The sequence below is a fragment of the Podarcis raffonei genome, chromosome 2, assembly GCF_027172205.1.
Source record: "Podarcis raffonei isolate rPodRaf1 chromosome 2, rPodRaf1.pri, whole genome shotgun sequence".
Lineage (NCBI taxonomy): Eukaryota > Metazoa > Chordata > Lepidosauria > Squamata > Lacertidae > Podarcis > Podarcis raffonei.
The window spans coordinates 114,307,042-114,331,455 of record NC_070603.1 but is presented as its reverse complement, the minus strand read 5'-3'; the positions used below and the strand labels follow the sequence as shown (position 1 = coordinate 114,331,455).

At 48.3% G+C, this 24,414-nt stretch overlaps 3 protein-coding genes across 6 annotated transcripts in view; 2 read left to right on the top strand and 1 right to left on the bottom strand.

The window, feature by feature from the left end:
- SLC25A53 (solute carrier family 25 member 53) overlaps positions 1–4,655 on the top strand; it is a 48,792-nt gene extending 44,137 nt beyond the window's left edge. The window contains exons 1-2 of one of the 3 annotated variants that reach the window (XM_053379362.1): positions 898–938; positions 2,541–4,655. In XM_053379362.1, coding sequence (XP_053235337.1) covers positions 2,579–3,433 — 855 coding nt within the window. In that variant the 5' untranslated portion in view covers positions 898–938; positions 2,541–2,578 and the 3' untranslated portion in view covers positions 3,434–4,655. The other 2 variants (XM_053379360.1, XM_053379361.1) reach the window with 2 other exon arrangements.
- Positions 4,656–6,563: 1,908 nt separating this feature from the next.
- Positions 6,564–12,459, top strand: TMSB15C (thymosin beta 15C). The gene is made up of 3 exons (XM_053379418.1): positions 6,564–6,613; positions 10,102–10,236; positions 12,025–12,459. The coding sequence occupies exons 2-3, from the start codon at positions 10,137–10,139 to the stop codon at positions 12,060–12,062; spliced, it is 138 nt and encodes a 45-aa protein (XP_053235393.1). The 5' UTR covers positions 6,564–6,613; positions 10,102–10,136; the 3' UTR covers positions 12,063–12,459.
- Positions 12,460–14,978: 2,519 nt separating this feature from the next.
- LOC128409018 (carnitine O-acetyltransferase-like) overlaps positions 14,979–24,414 on the bottom strand; it is a 42,984-nt gene continuing 33,548 nt past the window's right edge. The window contains exons 8-14 of one of the 2 annotated variants that reach the window (XM_053379176.1): positions 24,242–24,342; positions 23,040–23,159; positions 20,737–20,859; positions 19,470–19,605; positions 18,379–18,441; positions 17,127–17,264; positions 14,979–15,500 (exon numbers count right to left, since the gene is read on the bottom strand). In XM_053379176.1, the coding sequence (XP_053235151.1) occupies positions 15,273–15,500; positions 17,127–17,264; positions 18,379–18,441; positions 19,470–19,605; positions 20,737–20,859; positions 23,040–23,159; positions 24,242–24,342 (909 nt within the window). In that variant the 3' untranslated portion in view covers positions 14,979–15,272. The remainder of the gene's footprint in view (positions 15,501–17,126; positions 17,265–18,378; positions 18,442–19,469; positions 19,606–20,736; positions 20,860–23,039; positions 23,160–24,241; positions 24,343–24,414) is intronic. The other variant, XM_053379177.1, reaches the window with a different exon arrangement.

Here is a 24,414-nt window from a genome sequence, read left to right as displayed (position 1 = left end):
GGCATACAAAAACAATCTAACTCTTTTGGGGGGCAATTCCAATCCTGCATATAACTTTTTTAATGGGGGTGGACTTTCCTGAATTCCACAGCAATCCCCCCCCCCAATCAAGAGTGGTTTTGTACAACACTCACAGAGGCACAGTGGCCCTAGAATAAAATAACAAATAAGGAAAAAAATTATAGAATTGTAGAGTTGGAAGAGATCTCCAAGGCTCATCTAGTCCAACCCCGTGTCGTGCAGGAATCTCATCCAAAGCAATCCAGGTATTGACTGGAGAAAATTATTGTGGCTCCTGATGGAGAGCGCGTGGTGCTGTGTTTTTTGCTTAATGTTTCGTGGACAGTTCTGCAATTCAAAATTTCATTCAAAATAATAATAGTAATAAATTTTATTTATATCCCACCCTCCCCAGCCGAAGCCGGGCTCAGGGCAGCTAACAACAATAAAATAGTGCAACATTCTAAAAACATTTCATTATAAAAATTAATTAAAATCCAATTGATGGCAACCATTAAGCTTAAGTTCTGTAAAGACTGCGAAAGGAGGGAGTCAGGCTGCGCACATGGGAGCTAGTAGCCACTTTCTGCGTTGTCTTGCAGGGTATGTGTGGAGCGGGGGAGAGAAGCCTTTCGTTTAATTTTCTGCAAAGCTTCTTAATTTTCTGCAAAGCTGCGGCGCTCCATTGCAAGAAGGGGTTGGGCTCTCCTGACGCCAAAGGATGCAGCTAGTGCATCTTTGGCTGCTGAGCTGGGGAGCACAGGCAGCCGGAAGTCCATGGACCGCACAGACAGCAGCAGCAGCAGCAGCAGCAGCTTCTTGTGAGAAAGGAAGTGGGAGGCGTGTTCTCTCTCTCTCTCTCTCTCTCTCTCTCTCTCTCTCTCTCTCTCTCTCTCTCTCTCTCTCTCTGCAACCATTCTGGCACCTGGAAGAATAGAGTAAGTGAGCGAGAGAGTTAAGGGAGAAGGATGGCAAGGGGACAGATCTCCTGGCCTGTGGCTGCTGTTTCTTTGGAGCGCTGCAAGGAAGAACTGCACCTCTGAGCATCACTTGGGGCCTTTAGGAAGGAGAAGATTTGTTCAGGTACCCGAGCCAAGGCTGGTGGCTGATGCATCATCCTCTGCCAAAATGTGGGGCTTTCAGAGGCTGCTGTCCAGAGGATTGGGGGATGGAGGGTGGCGGTGGTGGGATCTGCCTGCCCTCTGCGATGGGACCTCCTAACGAAAGGTGATTCCCTGCAGTCTGATGGAGCCTTAAGGAGACTCAGCAAATGCAACCCCACCCTATTTTGCAGGAAGCTCTGCCAGAATGGCCCCCATCAGTGTTGCAGTTGATTCATGTGAGGCCTGATCGACGCATGCAGCCAAATGAGGTGGTAGAGCAGATCTGAAGAAGAGATCTAAGGCTGGATCAGGCCAGTGGCTCATCAGGTGCAGCATTCTGCTCTCTGGACAGAAACCCCTTAGCATCACCTTTCCAAGAAGAAAGTGAGCCCTCCTGCAACATTACTGCAGATCGGAGAAGGATAAAAGCTCCAGGCCACAACAGAGCCTTTGCTTCTCTCCTCTCTCCCAGCCCCGCTTCTTATGAAAGGCCGTAGCCAGTATTTATGTTAGGGAAAGACAGGACACTCATCTTCTGCCTGGCTCTGTCTAGCAGATTCGGAATGATATGTCTCAACAAGAGTTGTTTTAAATTACTTTCTTTTGACCCCACATGCTCAGAAAAATCTGTCAAAGTCTTTCTACAATTTCTACTTTTAGTTAAGTATTTTTAATTGCTTTGCTTCATTTAAGGGGGACAGCTTGCCCTCCCCGGCTACTCCTCTGGGTGACAGACCCCTCATGTTAGTCATAGAGTGGTACCTCGGGTTAAGAACTTAATTCGTTCTGGAGGTTCGTTCTTAACCTGAAACTGTTCTTAACCTGAAGCACCACCTTAGCTAATGGGGCCTCCCGCTGCCGCCGCACGATTTCTGTTTTCATCCTGAAGCAAAGTTCTTAACCCGAGGTACTATTTCTGGGGTAGCGGAGTCTGTAACCTGAAGCGTCTGTAACCCGAGGTACCACTGTATAAGTTTCAGTATCTCTTCAAAGGAACCTAGGACTCCGTCTTGCCCAGTCAGGGTGTTGGCTCACCTACCCCAATATTGTCTACACTGACTGGCAGCAATGTCTCTTCAGGGTCTCATGTGCGCGCGGGGTGTGTGTGTGTCTTTTCCAGCCAGGACGCGGGTGGCACTGTGGTCTAAACCACTGAGCCTCTTGGGCTTGCCGATCAGGTCGGCAGTTTGAATCCCCACTACAGGGTTAGCTCCTGTTGTTCTGTCCTAACTTCTGCCAACCTAGCAGTTCAAAAGCACACCAGTGCAAGTAGATAAATAGGTACCCCTGCGGCAGGAAGAAAAACGGTGTTTCTGTGCACTCTGGTTTTTAAATATGCTGCAAGCTGTCCAAGTGGCTGGGGCAACCTAGTCAGATGGGTGGGGTACAAATACTAAAACTATTGTTGTTATTATTTCTCTCTTCTAAATCTTGAAGTCCAAAAGAGGAAGACTCCCAGCAGGAACTCCGAGAAGATGGAGGAAAATCACCACAAAAGATGGAGCTCCGCCAGCTGTGCCGTGGGAGCTGCTTCCAGCTTCGCCACCACGCTGGTGACCTTCCCCGTCTACAAGACCATTTTCCGCCAGCAGCTCCATGCCTTGTCTATCACGGAGGCCATCAGCCAGCTGCGCCAGGAGGGCCTTGCCGGCTTCGCACGAGGCATTGCTCCTCCGCTCCTGGCCAGGACGTTGCAGGGGGCTTTGATGTACGGCACCCACGACAACCTCCTTCGAGCCTTCTCAGACAGGTCCCCCAGGCCTTACTCGCTGAGAGACCGAGCCTTTGCAGGCCTCCTCTCGGGCTTCCTGGAAGCACTGGCCTTTGGCCCCTTCGAGAGGGTCCAGAACGTTCTCCAGGACGGGCGGACCGTGAGGAGATTCCCCACAACCTGGAGCATCCTGGAGGAATTCAACTCCTACGCCCCCAAGGAGAGGCTGGCCCTGGGCTACTACCGAGGCCTCAGCCTCATCCTGACCCGCAATGGCCTGGGCTGTGCCCTCTACTTCTCCTTCAAGGACCCCCTCCGCGATGGCCTGTCTGACAGGGGCTTGCCCCGCTGGCTCCCGGCCCTGGTGTCGGGCAGTGTGAACGGAACCGCCATCTCCTTCCTCCTCTTCCCTCTCAGCGTCCTCATCGCCAACGTGCAGTCTCAGGTGGGGAAGGAGGAGACCCTCAGACTCCCGGCGGCGGCTGCAGCCGTCTGGAGGGCTCGGGGCAGGAAAGCCACGCTCCTCTACAGAGGAGGGTCCCTGCTCATCCTCCGGGCCGGAGTCACATGGGGCCTCACCACAGCCATCTATGACTTGCTTGTGGACATCAGGGGCTAGGAGACCCTATCCCATCCCGTTAAGGCCTTCCCAGAGCGGGGGGACATTATTCTGGGCCAGGCAAGAGAGGAAAGGTCCCCGTAGGGGAGGCAGGGAGAGGAAAACAGCACGGAAGACTGTTAAGTTGTGGGTAGACATAGCAGACGACGCAGCGATTCTCCAAACAGCTCTTTATTTGTAAGCTGGAACAGAACTGAACTGAAGGGTTCGGCCAGCCTGCTGATATAGAGCTCCAGTACAACGTAACTGTAACAACTTTCTGTAACTATCCAATCACTGAACGTCACTTTCGATCCCTTATTTGCATATGTGGACCTGAACTATCTACAGTATCCCCCTGCTGGCCCAGGGTGATAACTTCAGTACATAACAAGGACAATGTTTAATCTCGGGGTGAGGTGGGGAAGAGACCCAGTTCTAGAGCAAAACAGCAGGTGGAAAATACAGGCTGCAGAATCCTCTGCAGAAACCTGAAGCTGATGGAGAAACACCTGCTGATCTTGCCACCTAAGGCCTTCTCCTCGATCCAGTCTGTGCCTCCGACTGCAGTCCTCAGCACCATCCGAAGTGGTTCCCATCGAGATGGGGACCTGCCTCTGAGGAACAGGCGCTTGCCTGGGGCTGGGCAGGACCAAAACTGGAGGTCCACGTCTCAGGTTCTTCCTTTTCGTACTATATGCTGGCAGTGCTGGTTTTCTAGAAAAAGAGGTGCCGCAACTCACCATGAATGCCTCCCTCATTCTCTTAGAATGGGAATGGTGCCCACCTGAGAAGTGCCTCAACCCACCTGAGAGGTGCCAGGTGAGCTCTAGCTGGGGGGAAAAACTTGCTGCATTAATTAATTTAAGCTGCAGTATGAAACAAGCATAAGGGGAAGTCCCTTTGAACACACTGCCACTTTCTTCTGAGTAAACGCAAGGGGGCATCCACTGTTAAGAAACGCAGGCAGCAAGGAACAAACTGCAATGCAATGGTTGAATTAATTTGCACACTGAAGACTTTGATAAGCCAAACTCACCTCTGACTCATGAAGTGGGCCTGTACTTATTGCTGCAGATATATGCACCCACATGCGTACCTAGATATTCAGTATTACAGTATACAGACACAAATCGTTATGTGTAATGCAGTAAACCTTGCTTTTTTTAAGTGAGCTGTATCTCTGTACTGACTAATGGCATGAATTAAACTGATTCAGTAGAAAGAACTCTTCGAATAATTACCTGAAGCTGGTCATGACTAGTCTTTATTATTTTATTTATTTATACCTGTAAATATTTTTTTTAATAAATTATTTTTATTCAATTTTTCCAATACAAAATTTATACAAATCATACATCTTTTTTTATATCCATTCTCTTTTTGACTTCCCTCAACTTGCCTGATACTCCTTCCCTTCTTAATTTCTTACACATTTCTAAAACCTTTCTTCAATTATTTTTATAAATTAATTCTTAGTTTTACTCATATTCTAACATTTCTTCTTAAAGAGCTTCATTAAAGCTTACAAACGTTATTTGATTATCACTTAATTTATGCATATATTCTGTAAACTTTTCCCAATCTTCTATAAATCTCTGGTCTCGTCGATTTCGGATCCTTCCAGTCAATCTATCGAGTTCTGCATAGTCCGTCATCTTCATTCTCCATTCATCTTATACCTGTAAATAAATTAAATTCAAAATGTGAAATCATTACTGTATGCTGATATGGAAAATAATAATCGAATTCCTGGCTTCGGAGCTCCCACATTCTGCCACTGGTTGGCGCTCAAAGCAGCAGTTGCAAAAGCACGCAATTAATACAGTTTACCTTTTTACCTTGGGTTAAGTACTTAATTTGTTCCGAAGGTCCGTTCTTAACCTGAAACTCTTCTTAACCTGAAGCACCACTTTAGCTAATGAGGCTTCCTGCTGCCGCCGGAGCACGATTTCTGTTCTCATCCTGAAGCAAAGTTCTTAACCCGAGGTAATATTTCTGAGTTAGCGGAGTCTGTAACCTGAAGCGTATGTAACCTAAAGCATCTGTAACCCGAGGTACCATTGTACCTGGCAGTCAGAAATGGGCCCCTTGTCACAATTTCAAAACTCGCCCATCTATCCCGCCCTAAAAATAAATCAAATCGTTGGCTGGGGGCCAGCAGACATCTGACAGGTGTTGCTAGGAAGAACACCAGCCTTCGAGACAGGCCGGCCTCGCAAGGCTGTTGTAAGAATTACTGCAACAATGAATCAATGCAGGTGGAGCGCTAACAGCACGGACAAACATGTCCTGTTTACTCAGTGGTCACTTGGGGCTTACTTTCAAAGTGTGGCCAGTGGCGTAGCGTGGGGGGTGCAGGGGGGGCCGGCCGCACCGGGCGCAACATCTGGGGGTTAGGGTTAGGGGGCGCAAATCCACGGCTTAGGGGGTGCAAATTACTTGCCTTGCCCCGGGTGCTGACAACCCACGCTACGCCACTGAGTGTGGCAGGGTCGAGGAACCAAGCAAGGTTACGGGAAAGCTCAGCCCTGCTGTCATTTTGATCAGATGACAATCCATTTGGCGGCGGAGAGGGATCAGTCAGAGGACACGCATTGGGGGCTGCCTGGAACAGTTCCCGTGTCTGGGCAAAGACGACTTTCCCGGGCGGGAGAGGCGTTGTCACCATTCCGTTGCCCGGGGGCACCGTGCACGACAGCGCGCATCGAGCCGTCGGGGTGATTTCCTGCTGGCACATTGCGGGGGGGGGCGACAGAGGGGCGCCACATCCTCGCTACTGGAGCTAGAGTGGGCTGGCAGGGACTGGAAGGCAAAGACTTCCGAGGGAAGGTTTCTCATTGGATGCTATGCTGGGGGGGTTGGACTAGATGACTCCTGGTGTCCCCTTTCAACACTAGGGTTGGGCATTCAGAAAAACCCCACCTGCCTTATCGGCCCCGCTTCCCGGCGGCCACGTGCTGCCTCTGCCAGCTCGGGCTTGCCCTCCCGAGGAGCGGGGGGGGGGAGGAGGCGGGCCCGCCCCGTCCAGCCCTGGGGCGCGTAGTTTTCTCCGCCGCGGCCGCCGCATCCCAGCCAGGCTCGGGGACTACACTTCCCGGCGTGCCGCGCGGCTCGACGCCAGCTATAAAAGGCCGCCCCGGACACGTTGCCTTCGGAGAGCGCGGTGCGGATCAGTTCGAGGGCTGCAGGCAGTTGAAGGTAGCGGAGAGAAAGAGGGGCGGTGGCCGGAGCTTTGTGTCCGGGGCTGTCGGGCTGTGCCGTCGAGGGGCGCGTGGCGGGGGGGGGGGGGTTGCAAAGCCCGGGGAGGGGGCTCTCCTTGCTTTGATCTCCCTGGGCGCGGCGCCGGGTGGGATCCCTTGGGGCGGGCGCGTTATGGCGAGGGAGGGGGGCGGCATGCACATGCTTCCGAAATGCTTGTCCGACGTTGACCTGGATGCACGGGGGATTAAGCATTTCCCTGGCTCCTGCGAGGTGCAGGATCCTGTGGGTGTGTCCGGTGAATATGGTGCATTTGGTGCATGCCTGTTTTGCAGTTTGGGTTGGGATCACATCGCGGTAAACGATGGTTTGGGGGCCATCGAGCACTTGTGCTGCTTGTTTGGAGGGAGAGAAACCCGAGCTCGCGTTCAGACGACCGGACTGACTCGCATCAGCCGTCGGGCAACGGGAGCAGCTAGGGGGGAGGAACGGTGCAGAACTTTCGAACAACATGCACCTTGAACAATAGGTTTTATTGGGGGGGAAACTCCAGTATGTTACTTCCAGCCTGATAACGCTTGTAACAGTATGATGACTTAACTATGTCAATAGTGAGGGGAGAGATATTGTGTTGCACAGTACATAATGGCTTTTTCCACCTGCCTTGCCCCACCCTCCAGATCTAGCAGCCTTCACAGAATCATAGGGTTGGAAGGGACCCAGGGGTCATCTAGTCCAACCCCCTGCAATGCAGGTATCTCAACTGAAGCATCCATGACAGGTGGCCACACAACTCTGCTTTAAAACCTCCTAGGAGACGTCTACAACCTCCCAGAGAGTCTGTTCCACTAGCAAACAGCTCTTACTGTCAGAAAGTTCTGATGTCCTTTCTTGTCACTTGAAGCCCTTGGTTCGAGTCCTGTCCTCCAGAGCAGGAAAAAGAGAGCCGTTTCCAGTGGAAAAAAACTGAGGGGGGAGAGAGACTCTGTTTGCCTTTGAGGGTGTTTGATTTCACCTGCGCTGCCCCTCCTTCAAGAGGGAGTTGCTACCTTGGCAGGGCATTGAATTTATGTGTATTTTATCGAGCTCAATAGAATGAAATATGAGTCACAGGGGCATGGAGAGTGTGTGTATTGACTTAACAGTACTTAGTCTTAATTAATTCTAACATTGCTTTATAGATTATAAATGCTGTATCAATTTGCTCATCACATATGTTCTATTACATTTTATCATGCTGGTTATTTGTAAGCCACTTTGGGATTCCTTTGAATGAAAAACAGCAAATAAAAAACATTTCGTGCAAGGCTCCCTCTGGCAGCGACAAGGGCACAAGGCTATTCAATATAGGGCTTTGTGGACCAGCTGCAGCCTCTCCGTCTCACACTGTGGCTGGCAAAAAACCAGCTGCACCAATATAAGATGGGGGGGACACACCTTATAGTACGCATGAAAAGGATCTAGGGTTTTAGTGGACCACAAGCTTAACATGTGTCATCAGTGTGATGCAGCAGCAAAAAAAGCGAATGCAGGCTGCGTCAACAGAAGTATAATTTCCAGATCAAGGGAAGTAATAGTGCCGCTCTATTCTGCACACCTGGAATGCTGTGTCCAGTTCTGGGCGCCACAATTTAAAAAGGATGTTGACAAGCTGGAACATGTGCAGAGGAGTGCAACCAAGATGATCAAGTGAGGAACAGTTGAAGGAGCAGTTTATGTTTCGCCTGGGGGAAGAAGGGGAGATTGAGAGGAGATTGGACAGCCATCTTCAAATACCTTAAAGGGCTGTCATGTGGAAGAGGGAACAAGCTTGTTTTCTCCTGCTCTGGAGGGTAGGACTCGAAGCAGTGGCTCCAGGCTCCATGAAAGGAGATTCCTAAACACTAGGAAGAACTTTCTGACAGCAAGAGCTGCTCAACAGTGGAACGGACTTCCTTGGAGGTTTTTAAGCAGAGGTTGGGTGGCCATCTGCCATGGACAATCTAGTTTTGTTTTTTAATTTATTTAATCATTTTTTCAATACAGACAGCAACCACAAAAAACACATACAACAAAAACCACAATAACACTTATAATACAATGTAACAATTCAGATTTGAATACACTGATATACCTATGACTACACCTTTTCCCCACCTCTCTCTCCTCCCCCTGCTTCCCACCGCTTTCTGCCTTATCACTTAAGTATTCCTTCCAGATTTCTTCATTTTTATCCATTCTTAATTAGCATCGATATGCAATTTGTTCGTATGTAACTAGTCTGTCCATATTGTCAATTCATGTGCTCAATGGGATCTTTTTGCAGCTCTTCCAATTCATCAAAACAAGTTTTTTTGCTTCTAATATGGCACGGTACATCCATGTATGATCTAGTTGAGATTTGTGCCCTGCGAGGAGTTGGACTAAATGACTCGGAATCCCTTCCAACTCTACAATTCTATTATTTCAATACAAAATTTTTTTTTCCTTCCAGTAGCACCTTAAAGACCAACTAAGTTAGTTCTTGGTATGAGCTTTCGTGTGCATGCACACTTCTTCAGATACACTAGTGTGCATGCACACGAAAGCTCATACCAAGAACTAACTTGGTTGGTCTTTAAGGTGCTACTGGAAGGAAAAAAATTTTTTGTTTTGACTATGGCAGACCAACACGGCTACCTTTCTGTAATTATTTCAATAGAATAAGAACAAATGTGCCGGGTGTTTGCATGCACTTGTGCATGTCTTATCTAAAAGGGGGGTGCCAAGCCGAGGGGTCAGCAAACTTTTTCGGCAGGGGGCCGGTCCACTGTCCCTCAGACCTTGTGGGGGGCCAGACTAGATTTTGAAAAGAAAAAGAAAAAAATGAACGAATTCCTATGCCCCACAAATAACCCAGAGATGCATTTCAAATAGAGCATTTTTTGCTCTATAAGATGCACCAGACCATAAGACGCACCTAGTTTTTGGAGGAGGAAAACAAGAAAAAAATATATTCTGAATCTCAAAAGCCAGAACAACAAGAGGGATCGCTGTGCAGCGAAAGCAGCGATCCTTCATGCTGTTCTGGCTTCTGGGATAGCTGCGCAGCCTGCATTCGCTCCATAAGACGCATACACATTTCCCCTTACTTTTTAGGAGGGAAAAAGTGAGTCTTATAGAGCAAAAATTATGGTAAAAGCACACCTTCTACTCATGTAAAACACCAGGCAGGCCCCACAAATAACCCAGAGATGCATTTTAAATAAAAGGACACAATCTACTCATGTAAAAACACTCTGATTCCCGGACCGTCTGCGGGCCAGATTTAGAAGGCAATTGGGCTGGATCCGGCCCCCGGGCCTTAGTTTGCCTACCCCTGCCCAAGCCTTTGACCCGGGTGAAATAAAGCCTAGTTTCTGTGTGTGTGTGTGTGTGTGTGTGTGTAGTGGGGGGTTGCCTTTCTGCCATTTGGGTGCTGCCTCTCCCCGTACCCCACCCTTAACGGAAGTGTCTGTGCTTTCTTGCAGTTCTCAAGTTGTCGTCTTGCTTCCTTGTGGCCAAGATGTGTGACAAACCCGACCTCTCCGAAGTGGAGAAGTTTGATAAGAAGAAGCTCAAGAAAACCAACACGGAGGAGAAGAACACGCTTCCTTCGCAGGAGAGTAAGTGTTTCCTGGGACGGAGCCTTCCCTGCGGGTGTAACTGGTTTCCCTCCAGCCAGGAGGAAAAAAGAAACTTAACAATCAGTTTGCAGGCGGAAGCTCTGCAACTTGGGGAAGGGCAAACGTGGCCCACGGCGGCTTGGCGGGGCAGCTGGTTGCAGCTTCAAGCAAGGGCCCACGCAGCTTGCCCAGTTCACTGGCATCTCTGGGGAGGTGGGCAAGAGATGTCCCTGCCTGAAACCACAGAGAGTGTAGGCAATACTGAACAGGGTCTGATTGGAGTCTGGTGCTGCTGGGAAAGCCCAGGGCAGACTGGTGCTGCTTGGGAGTCTCACAGAAGCGCCTTGACTGCCTGACCCCTGGCCGGGCTTGTTCTGCCTTCAGCGGCCCCACCCCTGGGATTGGCACTCCGGATAAAACTGGATTCCTCTTTCCTCAACTTCTGGTTCCTGGTAAGGAAGGAGGAGTATCCTGTGGCAGCAGAGGGGCTGCTGCTGCTGCTTTCTCTCGACATCATCCGACAGGAATCTGGCTGCTAAGGAGGAGCTGAGCATGTCTGGGCATCGCAGGGCCCCACCTGAAAAATAGTTTCTGCACTCTGCTGGCTGGCTAAGTGAGGCCTCCATGCCCCCAAAGACCCACTTTTTATTATTAGTAGTATTTTTAAAAAAGAATTTCAGGTATTCGAAATAAGTGATGCAAGAAAATGGGGGTGGAGGAGTACAAACAATACAATATGAAAGGTAGAGTATAATCCAGGTGTCAGCAGACTTTTTCAGCAGGGGGCTGGTCCACTGTCCCTCAGACCTTGTGGGGGGCCGGACTATATTTTGGGGGGAAAAGAAAGAACAAATTCCTATGCCCCACAAATAACCCAGAGATGCATTTTAAATAAAAGGACACATTCTTCTCATGTAAAAACACTCCAATTCCCGGCCGGATTTAGAAGGCAATTGGGCCGGATCCGGCCCCTGGGTCTTAGTTTGCCTACCCATGGTATATAACCCATTGTGTAGAATCAGTTACATTTCAATACATTATTATATAATATTGTCCTAATACATACATGATTATTAGTAACATACTATATGCTGTATAAGCTTGTACCAAATGTCAATATATTTATCCAAAGTCTACATCTATAAGCAATCCGTTCATATCATTGTTAGAAAAACAGGTATATAAACTGCACTTGCGATAAAAGGGATTGGTATTTCGACTGGAGCATAACTGAAATTAATAAGATTTTGGAATGCAGACACAAAGAAAATATCAAGCCATTAATACTAGCATGTGGGGGAGGCACCTAAATTGTATAATTTGGCATCTCAGTGATTGGTATTATTAATTGTATTATAATTTGGCATTATATTGAGGCTATTATTGGATTGTTGTGATTGAAAACTAATAAAAATTATTATCAAGGTTAATAATCTAGTTTACGGTCGCCCCAATGTCTAGGTGCCATTTTCCCTGCCTAGAGGAGTTTCATTATTATTCATTTCACTTCCGTACTGCTTTATAATTTAAAGAAAAAAATCGCCGAACCGTATTTATTTACCTACTTAACTTACAAAGCTGCCCCATAGCAGAAGTACTCTAGGAAGCCAGTGTGGTGCAGTGGTTATCGAGTGGGAGATCAGGGTTCAAGTCCCCACTCAGTCATGAAGCTCACAGCCTCTTAAGGAATCTCCACGTGGTCGCAATTGGGCCCGTTCCAGTTGCAAAACACGTCTGGGTAATGTTTAACACTTGCCAGAGCACTAATAGTTCTTCCTTCTCTTTCAGCCATCGAACAGGAGAAGGAATCTGCGAAGTGCTCATAGAGAAGGCCTCTCCGCGTGGAAACATCCACGTTCTTCCTCCCTTTTTTTAATTGAGGTGTTTTTGTAATATGATGATGTCTGTTGTGTATATGGAGCAACGCAACCTCCTCTTTAGCTGCTTCGGGGGCCCCTGAAGACCTGCCCCCTCCCCATTTCTTCCTGGGCCACTTCCTGTTTGGGGGCTGCCAAAGGGGGTGGGCAAAGGATGCCAAGAAAGAAAAAAGTTCTGGGGCTCACGCCCCCCCCTGCAAACCCCTCTCCTTCCTCTCCCCACACGCAGCAGCTCCACAAAGTGCCACTGCCTCAAACCTCTTTCAGCAGCTTTCCTCAATTTGTTTTTCCTACAAATGAAATGGAGAAATACCTGTGAAAAATAAACGAACATGAACTCCTTCAAGGTTGTCTTTTGTGTCTTTGTCAGAACTGTGGAGACCTGTTGCTGCTTCCTCCCTTGTGGATTGCGTACCCTCAAAAGTCTCCCGGTTTTCCAGGGACAGTCCTGGAATTACAGAAGCCATCCCAGTTTCTGATTTGATCCCACAATGTCCCGGTTTTCCTTTTTCCTCCACCTCTTAAAGGGTAAAGGGACCCCTGACCATTAGGTCCAGTCGTGGCAGACTCTGGGGTTGCGGCGCTCATCTCGCTTTATTGGCCAAGGGAGCCGGCGTACAGCTTCCGGGTCATGTGGCCAACATGACTAAGCCGCTTCTGGCGAACCAGAGCAGCGCACGGAAACACCGTTTACCTTCCCGCCTGAGCGGTACCCATTTATCTACTTGCACTTTGACGTGCTTTCGAACTGCTAGGTTGGCAGGAGCAGAGACAGAGCAATGGGAGCTCACCCCATTGTGGGGATTCGAACTGCTGACCTTCTGATTGGCAAGTCCTAGGGTCTGTGGTTTAACCCACAACGCCACCCGCGTCCCTCCCTTGTGGATTGCATACCCTCAAAAGTCTCCAGGTTTTCCAGGGACAGTCCTGGAATTACAGAAGCCATCCCGGTTTCTGATTTGATCCCAGAATGTCCCGGTTTTCCTTTTTCCTTCACATCTTAGAGAAGAATTAAAAGTGGTGTTTGTTTGTGAGTGTGTGTGTGTGTGAGAGAGAGAGAGAGAGCGTGCGCGCGATTGAAAACAGTCCTGTTTATACTGAAAATAAAAACCAAATGAAGGAAACATTGAAGCTGGCATACAAATAAGCTGGCATCCTATAATTTTGGAGGAAGATTTCACCAATCCACTTGAAATTCTTTCATTGCAGTGCTTCATATGTTAAAACAATGGCGGATTTTTGCATTTCCATTGCAGGCCAGCTATGCATGGCTTGTAACATTTGAAGCACAACTGTGGGCTGCTTCACTCTTGTGTCCCATCAGGCAGAAAGGCAGGAAATAAACGAATAAATAACACTTGATCACTGTACACAATCTGTTTTTACACATGCATGTTCATCCCTGGATGAGTGCATCCTCACCACAGAATATGCGCCATGCCTTACATCGCGTTAAGGACAAAAAATAAAGGTGGGGAGAAGCTATCCAAATGTGCAAAAAAGTTTAAAATGGGTATTTTTGACTTGCTCTGGAGACACAGAAATCTGCCTTTTGCTGTGATGTGTGAACTTGCAGTAAGACAGCAAAACGGCTGCAAACAGAATACTCGGGGCATGTTTCCTAATTAAGATAAAAAGTATAACCCTGTAAGGTAAAAAAAGAAAAAGGTAAAGGACCCTTGGATGGTTAATTCCAGTCAAAGGCGACTCAGGTTGTGGCGCTCATCTCGCTTTCAGGGCGAGGGAACCGGCATTAGTCCACCGACAGCTTCCCAGGTCATGTGGCCAGCAGGACTAGACTGCTTCTGGTGCAATGGGACACTGATGGAAACCGGAGTGCACAGAAATGCCATTCACCTTCCTGCCGCAGCGGTACCTACTTATCTACTTGCACTGGCGTGCTTTCGAACTGCTAGGTTGGCAGGAGCTGAGACAGCAACGGGAGCTCGCTCAGTCATGGGGATTCGAACCGCCAACCTGATCGGCAAGCCCAAGAGGCTCAGTGGTTTAGACCACAGCACCACCCGTGTACCTGTAATTCTATACAGTGGTACCTCGGGTTAAGAACTTCATTCCAGTGGTCTGGTTCTTAACCTGAGGCGTGCTTTCGCTAATGGGGCCTCCCTGCTGCCACTGGTGTGTGATTTCTGTTCTTATCCTGGGGCAAAATTCTCAACCTGGAGCAACCACTTCCTGGTTAGTGGAGGGAGTTTGTAACCCGAAGTGTTTGTAACCTGAGGTACCACTGTAATCCACTTATGACACATAGGCTACATCTGCACTATCCCTTTTTAAGAGAGTCATAGCACATTAAACAGCCTTGGGTTTGCTAAGGGTGCTGAAAATGGTTAGGAGACCCCCTATTGCCCTCCCGCAGATACAATTCCCAGAATTCACTATAGAGACTTGCGTATTAAACCACTCTAGAAATTTGAGCTCTGAGGAGAGGAATTGGGGGTTGCTCAAGAGTTGCACCACCTTTGTGAAACTTGCTGGTTAACTCTTGCTAAAGACAGAGGTGGCACAAGAACTTGCTTGAAGAAAACTGCCTATTAAGAAGCTGTGACGAATTACTGTCAGCACGGCAGCTGGAGAAACCACAACATGCTCCGTTAGATTTCGAGAAGACGGAGATACAAAATGTGTTCAGATGACTTGCGTGGCAATAAGCATCCTTTGAGGAAACACTTTTCCCTTGAGAAATTCCGGGCCATGATCCCGTTACAGAGTTATGAAAATGGGCCCAGAGAGGAGGGACTTGCCCTGTGAGCCTACAGATCCGTTTCTTCAACTTGGCTGAACCGCACCATGCATGTGTGTCCGCCATGTTCTTTTTCATTCCTCCCCAAACATGAAAGACAAGCATTTTCCTGAAAGAACCATTTATTTCATTATTCCACGTGGAAATAAATTAGATTTGGCTTCGAATTAAGACTGTGTAGAAAAAAAGAAAGCTGTTTCCCCCCCCACTGGAGTGTTACAAAGGGCATTTTGGATAAGGAAAGGCTAGAGGATAACAAGCTTTGGCACAAAGGGGTGGTAGAGCACAGATTTTTGTCCTGAGGTGTTTGGAATTATGGGTGGTAAGCGTTGGCCTGAGGCAGAGAGGATCTTCTCTTGGGTCCAAGGTGAGGAAGCGTCGAGGTACGGAGTGTCTTCTCAAGGTTGCCTTTGATCGCTCCCAACTCCCCAGTTCCCCAGCAAAGCTCCCACATCATCCAGGGCCTTCTGGATGCTACCAGCCAGATGCTCAGCATTGGTCTCCTGGCAACAATTGAAGGCAGTAACAGCAAAGTTAACATGGGTAGGCAGAGGGTTGTAGCAGACAGCATAGCCGTCGGGGACCAGCGGCCCGTAGCACATCACACAATCCGTGCGGGCAGCTACCTGAGGGAGGAAAAGTAAAATGTGATGAGCAGATCATCACCATCCCTTGTTACTTCTTTCTCTTTAAAGTACTGGCTGTTTTCCCACATTTATTATTATTATTATTATTATTATTATTCTGGGCGGCTTATTATTACTCTGGGCGGCTTCCAACAGAACAATAAAATACAATAACCTATTCAACATTAAAAGCTTTCCTAAACAGGGCTGCCTTCAGATGTCTTCTAAAAGTCTAGTAATTGTTTATCTCTTTGACATCTGGTGGGAGGGCGTTCCACAGGGCGGGTGCCGCTACCAAGAAGGCCCTCTGCCTGGTTCCCTGTAACTTGGCTTCTCGCAGCAAGGGAACCGCCAGAAGGCCCTTGGCGCTGGACCTCAGTGTCCGGGCAGAACGATGGGGGTGGAGACGCTCCTTCAGGTATACTGGACCGAGGAATGACATAAACAACAATATTCCACAAACCACAAAGGAAGTAAAACACACAAAGGTCTTCACCAGTAAGCACCAGCCTCAATAGCAACACACCGATTCATAAGTCTGTCTGGTTTTTTTCCACTTGGTGTAGGGAAAGTCTTGTGTCGGAGGAGCACCAGATTCAAATTCTCACTCAGCCATGAAGCTAACTAGGTGATGTTTGACCACTTCCTCTCAACTGGACCTTCTTCACAATATTGGTTAGAATAAGGGAAGAGAATCTTAAATGTTGCCTCGAGCTCCATAAGGAAAAGGTATGACTAAATTGTAATAAGAATTGGGGTGGGGTTTTTTTTTAAGGGATGTTGCTTGTCAGGTCTCCAGTCATGGTGCCATCACTGGCAAGGCCCTGCTCCGCACACCCACAGATTCTAAGAAGGAAACCCAGAGCAGAATTTTTCCAGAAGGCCTTGGCAACCAAGGAGGTTCACGTGTGAGGAGGCTCTTGAAAAGTCACAACACAAGGGCCACGGCTCCGTGGTATGACACATATTTTTCATGCAAAAGGTCCCAGGTTGAATCCTTAGCCTCTCTGGGTAGGGTTGGGACAGAGCCCAGTTTGAAACCTTGGCGGGCCACTGCCAGTCAGTGTAGACCAGTGTTTCCCAAACTTGGGTCTCCAGCTGTTTTTGGACTACAAGTCCCATCATCCCTAGCTAGCAGGACCAGTGGTCGGGGTGATGGGAACCACTGGACTGTTGACCAATGGTGAATATATACCACTTAATATTTTTTTTAAGGAAATTGCTGTACACAAGTATTTTTATAAATAAATGTCATTGGGACATATAATTAGGGACTCAAGAAGAAGAAGAAGAAGAAGAAGAGGAGGAGGAGGAGGTTGGATTTGATATCCCGCTTTATCAGTACCCGAAGGAGTCTCAAAGTGGCTAACATTCTCCTTTCCCTTCCTCCCCCACAACAAACACTCTGTGAGGTGAGTGGGGCTGAGAGACTTCAGAGAAGTGTGCCTGGCCCAAGGTCACCCAGCAGCTGCATGTGGAGGAGCAGGGAATCGAACCCAGGTCACCAGATTATGAGTCCACTGCTCTTAACCACTACACCACACTGGCTCTCAGGAGGATGAACGGAAGACGTAAAGGACTCTGAGCTTGAGCTACACAGGAATGTGGAGGCCTAGCTGACTCTACCTGTCCCGTGGAGAGTTTCCAGTGAGACGCCACAGCGTAGGAAGTGTCCATGAAAAGCTCTGGCACCCGGAAGCCATCGGCAATGGCCTCCAGCTTCATTCCCAGCAAATGGCGGTCGATGCCTTGCCCAGCCAGAGCCTGCAAGAGAATCAGAGGACAGAGGATTTCATCTTCCTGACGACGCTGTTCCAAGCCACCTCCAAAGCGTTCCGGACGCAGCTAAAGAAGAAAGGGTGAGCTTGCTTATCCAACAATGGCGTACAGTTATATTTCTATAGCTTGATACCTGTGGGCTCTTGTTTTCTTAAAAAAGGAGCCTGGACTCAGGGCAAGGCAAATCACGGTTTTCCTCCGCACTTTCCTTGGTGTTGCAATACTTTGCTCTGTCACTACGGGCTGCTATTGTGCTGTTTGTTCCACCCACCTAAAAACAGCTTCTCCTATAACCACCACGTCATCACAGGGTGTCAAGAGGAGCTTTAAATAGATCTAAGATGTCACAGTTGGAGATTCACAACCTACAATCTTTGGGAAAGGGTGCGGAGAAGAAATCAAATCAGAAAAACAGCACAGGCAAAATCATTTAAACGCACTTCCTGTAGCACTGTGGAGCTGCGTCTAAATTCTTTTCCCCCTTGCTCCCACCCACCAAACCCTTTTTGTTCTTTTCAAATACTGTAAGAAGGGATCCAGTCAAAGATAGACTGTTTCATCTAATTACGCCCTAATTGTCACCTGCAGTTCCTCAGGGCTCGGGCCTACACGTAACAGGGTTTTCTTTTCTTTTTTAACACACACAAAATCAGGCCTTCTTTCACTCAGCGCCAGATTAGTTCCCAACAAGAAACACACTTTATGTGTTTTTAAAGAAAGAATCCTGCTGCCATTTTGACTTGTAGCAGAATTTCTAACAACGAGCTTCCCATTCGCTACCAACAGGAAGACACAAGTCCTGCAGAACTCCTCACAGAGTCCCTTGTTTGTTGGTTACATTTTTGTAATTTCACTTTTCAGACGATTTGTGTATCCCACTGCCGCTCACATCAATTAGAGAGAGAAAGAGAGAACATGCATGGCGACGGTCTTGCAGGCTAAATAAAAATACAAGTCACACAAAGAGAAGGAAAGGGTCAGGGAAAAAGCAGGGAGGGGAAATTAGTCATTCAAAGTGAGCTGTAAAAGTAGGCAGTAAGTGCTTCCTGTGTCTATTCTTTATGCAACCAAGCGACTCCTGTACAGGGGATTTTGTTACCTGCTCTGTGAGGGTGCTGTGAACCTCGACTGCTTTCTTCAGCAAAGACAATCTTTCCGGAGCCTAGTGTGCAGAAGAGGAGGAAATGGATCACAGACGGAGGGCAGGAAGTTCCAAGTCTCTCTCACACAAATAATAATAACAGGTGGTATTTGCCTATTGACATTATTATCATTATTTATTACTAGGTTATACTCAGAACAGACCCACCCTGAAATTAATGAATGTAACTAAGTTAGGTCCATTCACTTGAACACGTCTACTCTGCGTAAAATTTAGTTGAATATACTAGATTTCTTATCCGCCCTTCACCATGAAGTGGCAGGGTGGCTTACAACAATAAAAAAACAAAACACAATTCACAAAATAAATTGTAGACAAGAAAATAGACTGGGACCTAAATATATATGTATCTTGGATGTCAAAGGTCAGGGGTGAAGAAGGGCGTCTTTTGCAAAACTGCGTACGGTTTTTACTGTGTTTCTATATTTTGTTGCGAGGCTGCCTAGAGTGGACAGGGTACACCTGATTTTATATTATTATTACTACTACTACTATTATTATTATTATTACATAATGAAGGTGTCAGATGCACCTCTGGGGGTGGGGATTCCACAACTTAGGGTCTGCCACGGAGAATGCCTTCCTTCCAAGCCACCCCAACTCCCCAAATTCAAGGCAGTGGGATCACCTGACAATCCATCTCTCTTTGCAGGGAACTCTGGGAATTGTAGCTCTGTGAGGGGAAGAGGAGTCTCCTAACAACTCCCAGCACCCTTAGCAAACTACACTTCCCATTGGTTCTCTCTCTGAGAGGGCCGGAAGCCATGGCCATTGATGATGTGTTATATAAATAGGCCTGAAATGCACAGTGTTAGTGTGGCCTAGTCTCCCAGGTCCATAGCTGTCAACGTTTCCCTTTTTTTAAGGGAAATTCCCTTATTCGAATTGGATTCCTCACAAGAAAAGGGAAAAGTTGACAGCTATGCCCAGGTCCTGGTTCAACACTCTAGCCACAACTCATCATATCCAAAATTACTGCGGTCCACTCTTGTCCCTTCAAGCCTCCTTAGGAAGCAGGGGCTGGATACCTGACAGTCGTCGTCAGCCATAGCTCGGACAAAGGCCAGCGCGGCAGAGGTAGTGGAGCGAATGGTCTCCGTCCGGCCGCGGTGGAAGCGACGGAGAGAGGCCGACTCGGCGGTTGCGCACAGCTCCCCATGTGCCCTAAGGGAGGCACAGCAGTCAGGCACAATGACACAAACACACAGCCCTTCTGCGCAATGCACACAACCTGCCCTTCCTCAGATGAGCAATTCCGCATACCGTATTTTTCGCTCCATAACACGCACTTTTTCCCTCCTAAAAATTAAAGGGGAATGTGTGTGCATCTTATGGAGCGAATGCAGGGGGGAGGCAGGCAGGAAAAGCCCCCAAGAGCCACACACAAGCTCTGCGAGGCTCTTGCGGGCTTTTCCCCAGGGGGGAGAAGGGACTGACGCGGTCGGAGAGGCTGCGCGTGGCTATGGCAGAGGCCAAGAGAGTGAGCGGGATGGATCCTGCTCGCTGTCTTGGCTTCTTTGCTCTTTGGGGCTTGGGGGGGCGGGCTTCCTAGGCTTCCCTGGCAGCCCCGAAAAGCTCTGGGAGAAGTGGACAGGCTTCATATTTTTTTTCTTGATTTCCCCCTCTAAAAACTAGGTGCGCCTTATGGAGCGAAAAATACGGTACACAAAAGCACATTCTTCCGTTTAGCCTTAACTGGTCCGATGCCAACTTGCACCTCTTCCTGGAAAAAACAGGACAGCACCTTCTCTTTTACATTCCCTAAAGCCGGCTTCACTCCTGGATAGCTCAAGTTGGTCTGAGCGTGGTGCTGATCACGCCAAGGTTGCAGGATTGATCCCTGTGTGAGACAGCTAGTTGGGACTAGATGAACCTCAAGGGTCACTTTCCAGCTCTACAATTGTATAATTCTACCTGTCAAGGGACGCGGGTGGCGCTGTGGGTTAAACCACAGAGCCTAGGACTTGCTGATCAGAAGGTCGGTGGTTCGAATCTCCGCGACAGGGTGAGCTCCCGTTTCTCAGTCCCTGCTCCTGCCAACCTAGCAGTTCAAAAGCACGTCAAAGTGCAAGTAGATAAATAGGTACCCCTCTGGTGGGAAGGTAAATGGCGTTTCCATGCGCTGCTCTGGTTTGCCAGAAGTGGCTTAGTCATGCTGGCCACATGACTCGGAAGCTGTACACTGGCTCCCTCGGCCAATAAAGCGAGATGAGCGCCGCAACCCCAGAGTCGGTCACGACTGGACCTAATGGTCAGGGGTCCCTTTACCTTTACCTGTCAAGGCAGTCACCTCACCTGTAATAGGCTAGCTGCAGTGCCACCTGCAGGACAGAGTCTGGGCTCAGCCTAAGGCGTTTCAGAAGCTCCTTGCCAAACCCGCAGTAAGTGAAACAGCTGATGTCCAGGTCGGTGATGAGTCTGTGATAAAAGAGAAAAGGGAGACCGACTGATTAGCCAACAACCCTCAGCTGCAGATTACAGCCTGCCTGCCTGACCACCACCCCCCTCTTGCTATGCCAGAAACAATGTACCTTATCCTACCATCTTCCAAGGCCAGCTTAAATGCCACAGTGCAGCATGGTAGAATCTTCACCCAGTGCAAAATTCCGCTGCTAGAATTCTGCATCAGTTGTGCTGTTTCTGCACCCAGAACTGACAGGGTTTCTGGTAAAGGTAAAGGGACCCTGACCATTAGGTCCAGTCGTGACCGACTCTGGGGTTGGGCCGCTCATCTCGCTTTATTGGCCGAGGAAGCTGGCATACAGCTTCCAGGTCATGTAGCCAGCATGACTAAGCCGCTTCTGGCCAACCAGAGCAGTGCACAGAAACACCGTTTACCTTCCCGCCAGAGGGGTACCTATTTATCTACTTGCACTTTGACGTGCTTTTGAACTGCTAGGTTGGCAGGAGCAGGGACTGAGAAACGGGAGCTCACCCCGTCGCAGGGATTTGAACCGCTGACCTTCTGATCGGCAAGTCCTAGGCTCTGTGGTTTAACCCACAGCGCCACACGCATCCCTAGCGTTTCTGGTACTAAACTTCAAAGCTCTGAACCCTTTGGGACCAGGTTTTGCCTATAACAGCCCAAGACCCTGAGAGCCACTGCTATCCAGACAGCACAATGCTGGTAGACTAGATGGACAACAATTGGACATGGGAATGACCACAAATGATCAAAGGGTATGTGTCAAATTTGGGGGGGGGGGCAAATAAGCAGGGTGGGGAGGGAAGGGAGATGTCAATAGGAAGATGTTTTTTGCCCCTTTCTCATAACATTAGAACTTGGGAGGCATCCGAGGAAGCTGAATGTGGGAAGATTCGGGACAGGGGGGGAAAAGGAAATACCGTATTTTTCGCTCTATAACACGCACCCGACCATAACACGCACGTAGTTTTTAGAGGAGGAAAATCCGTAGGCATGCCACCCGTAGGCATTTCCTCCATAACACGCACAGACATTTCCCCTTACTTTCTAGGAGGAAAAAAGTGAGTGTTATGGTGCAAAAAATACGGTACTTTTTTCACACAGCACATGGTTAAATGATGGTAGTCGCTCCCACAAAAGGTAGCGATGGCCAAGTTTGATGGCTTGGAAAGAGGATCAGACAAATTTATGGAGGGTAAGGCTATCTCCTTCATTGCGAGGTGAGGTTACAGGGAACCAGACAGAGGGCCTTCTCGGTAGTGGCGCCCGCCCTGTGGAACGCTCTCCCACCAGATGTCAAAGAGAAAACTTCAGATGTGAAGGAAATAAGTAGCTATCCTATCTTTAAAAGACATCTGAAGGAAGCCCTGTTTAGAGAAGTTTTTAATATTTAATGCTGTATTGTTTTTAACACTCAATTGGAAGCCGCCCAGAGTGGCTGGGAAAACTCAGCCAGATGGGCGAGGTATAAATAATAAATTATTATTATAGCCATGATTTTTAAAATTTAATTTATATACTGCCCTATACCCGGAGGTCTTAGGCTATGATAAACCACCTTCTGAATACTGGGGAGAGCACTGTTGCGCTCAGCTCCTGCCTGTGAGCTTCCCATAGGCATTTGTTTGGTGCCTTTCAAACCAGGATGGCAGACTAGATAGGCCTTTGGCCTAATCCAGCCGTGGATTCTTCTGTTCTTGTGGAAGAGGGCTGCTTCCTGTGTTCCTAAGAGGCCTCTGTTGCACATCTCTGGTAAGTTGCAGCTTCCCTTTCATATGCAAATGCAGGTGGCGGATAGCAAACAGAGGGACACATTGTACAACGCCAGCCTCCCTCGCTCCGGCTTAACCTCATCTCAACCTGCCCCTAAAAAGCATCTGTTTGGTACAAAAGAACACTCTGCTCCCCTTGCGACAGCCAGGTCTCTGTGACTTGGAAGCTGAGAGACAAGGCTTAATGGGAAGAAACAAGAATCACTGTGATCTTCCTCCCTGAGCTGTGGCAGGGAGCTCTGAATGAAAACCCAGCGCAAGGAGCAAGATGGACCTGGTTTTCACACTGGGAAACGCTCAAGAACGAGACCACAGCATTGTCTCTAATTTGGCTGTGGTTCTCCTCCTTCTGCCCAAATCCCACTCTGATTGTGACACCACTCTCAAACACACACACTCACATGTCCAGGTTCTGTTTGGCATGTTCGATGTCGCGTTTGATTTCCGGAGTGAAACAGAAGTAGAGTTTTTTGGGCAACTGCAGAGGTATCAGTGGGGCGCGGACTGGGACAGGATCTTTGCTGGCATTTGGGGAGGAAAGAGACAGAAAAAAATGCATTAAAAAGAAAGTGATGGGTTAAAGACCCATGTTTGTTTGTCTTCCTGTGGCAAGGGAGACAAACTCCTGATATTGTTGGGACTTCAGATCCCATCGGCATCCCAGGAGAAGTTCAGTTCACATTATGAATACAAACACCATCAATAACATCTTAAATTCAGCATATAGGGTACTATAAACCTTCCAAATATCCAGACTGGCATCCACACAAAACTGATGTCTATATGAAATATGTTCAAATGTAGCCAGGACTGTGAGTTCCTCAGATCATTGCATAAGGGACAAAAAAAAAATAGTTTTAAAAAGGCTTTCTCAAAAGAGGAAGTTCAAACTCCCATCTTTCGTCTGCCTCCCAGTGTTGAAGAACACAGGAAGTCCTCCCCTTGCACAGGGCAGCTTTCGACAAAAGAGGAACCAGTGCTGGGCATGCAATATTTATTCATTTTCATATGAAACTCAAGAGCTGCCCTCTGAGGACCCTTGAACAATCTCCCCCAGTTTTTCTGTTTTTACTTCCAGACCTTTACATCTCTAGCAGTGCACCTCCCTACTCCTGCTATATATTGTTTTGTTGTTGTTTAGTTGTGTCCGACTCTTCGTGACCCCATGGACCAGAGCACGCCAGGCACTCCTGTCTTCCTGCTATATAGGCAGTGATCCCCCTTCATGGATCACTGCCTTGCCATGGCGAAGGGGCTTGAAAAACTCAGAGAGGCTATGAACTATGCCGAGCAGGGCACCCAAGATGGACAGGTCATACTGGAGAGTTTTGACCAAATGTGATCCACCTGAAGCAGGAACCGGCAAGCCACTCCAGTATCCCTGCCAAGAAAACTCCATGGACAAAGAGGGCTATATATTAAGGCTCCTAAACTTCCTCACAGTAATTTTTGAGAGAGCTTGAGCACCCAACATCCTTAGAACAATTTTTTAAAACAGAAATATGTTTGTCTCTTCCTCAGTATCGCCACTGCACAAAGCCTTCTCCTGGACCTGAATCTGATGAGCCCCACATCCCTTCCGCGCTCCTGGTGAGGGCATTACCAGTAGTCAAGGACGTGGTCTATGATGGTGGCGATTGGTGGTCCTTCAGCAACGGCTTGTTCATAAAGCACCCCACAGGAGCCATCTTCTCCCACAATAAACTGGGAGCATGGGGTGGGGAGCAAGAGAAGGCAAACATGTGGAAAGAAAAGACAAAGAGAGAGAGGGTGTGA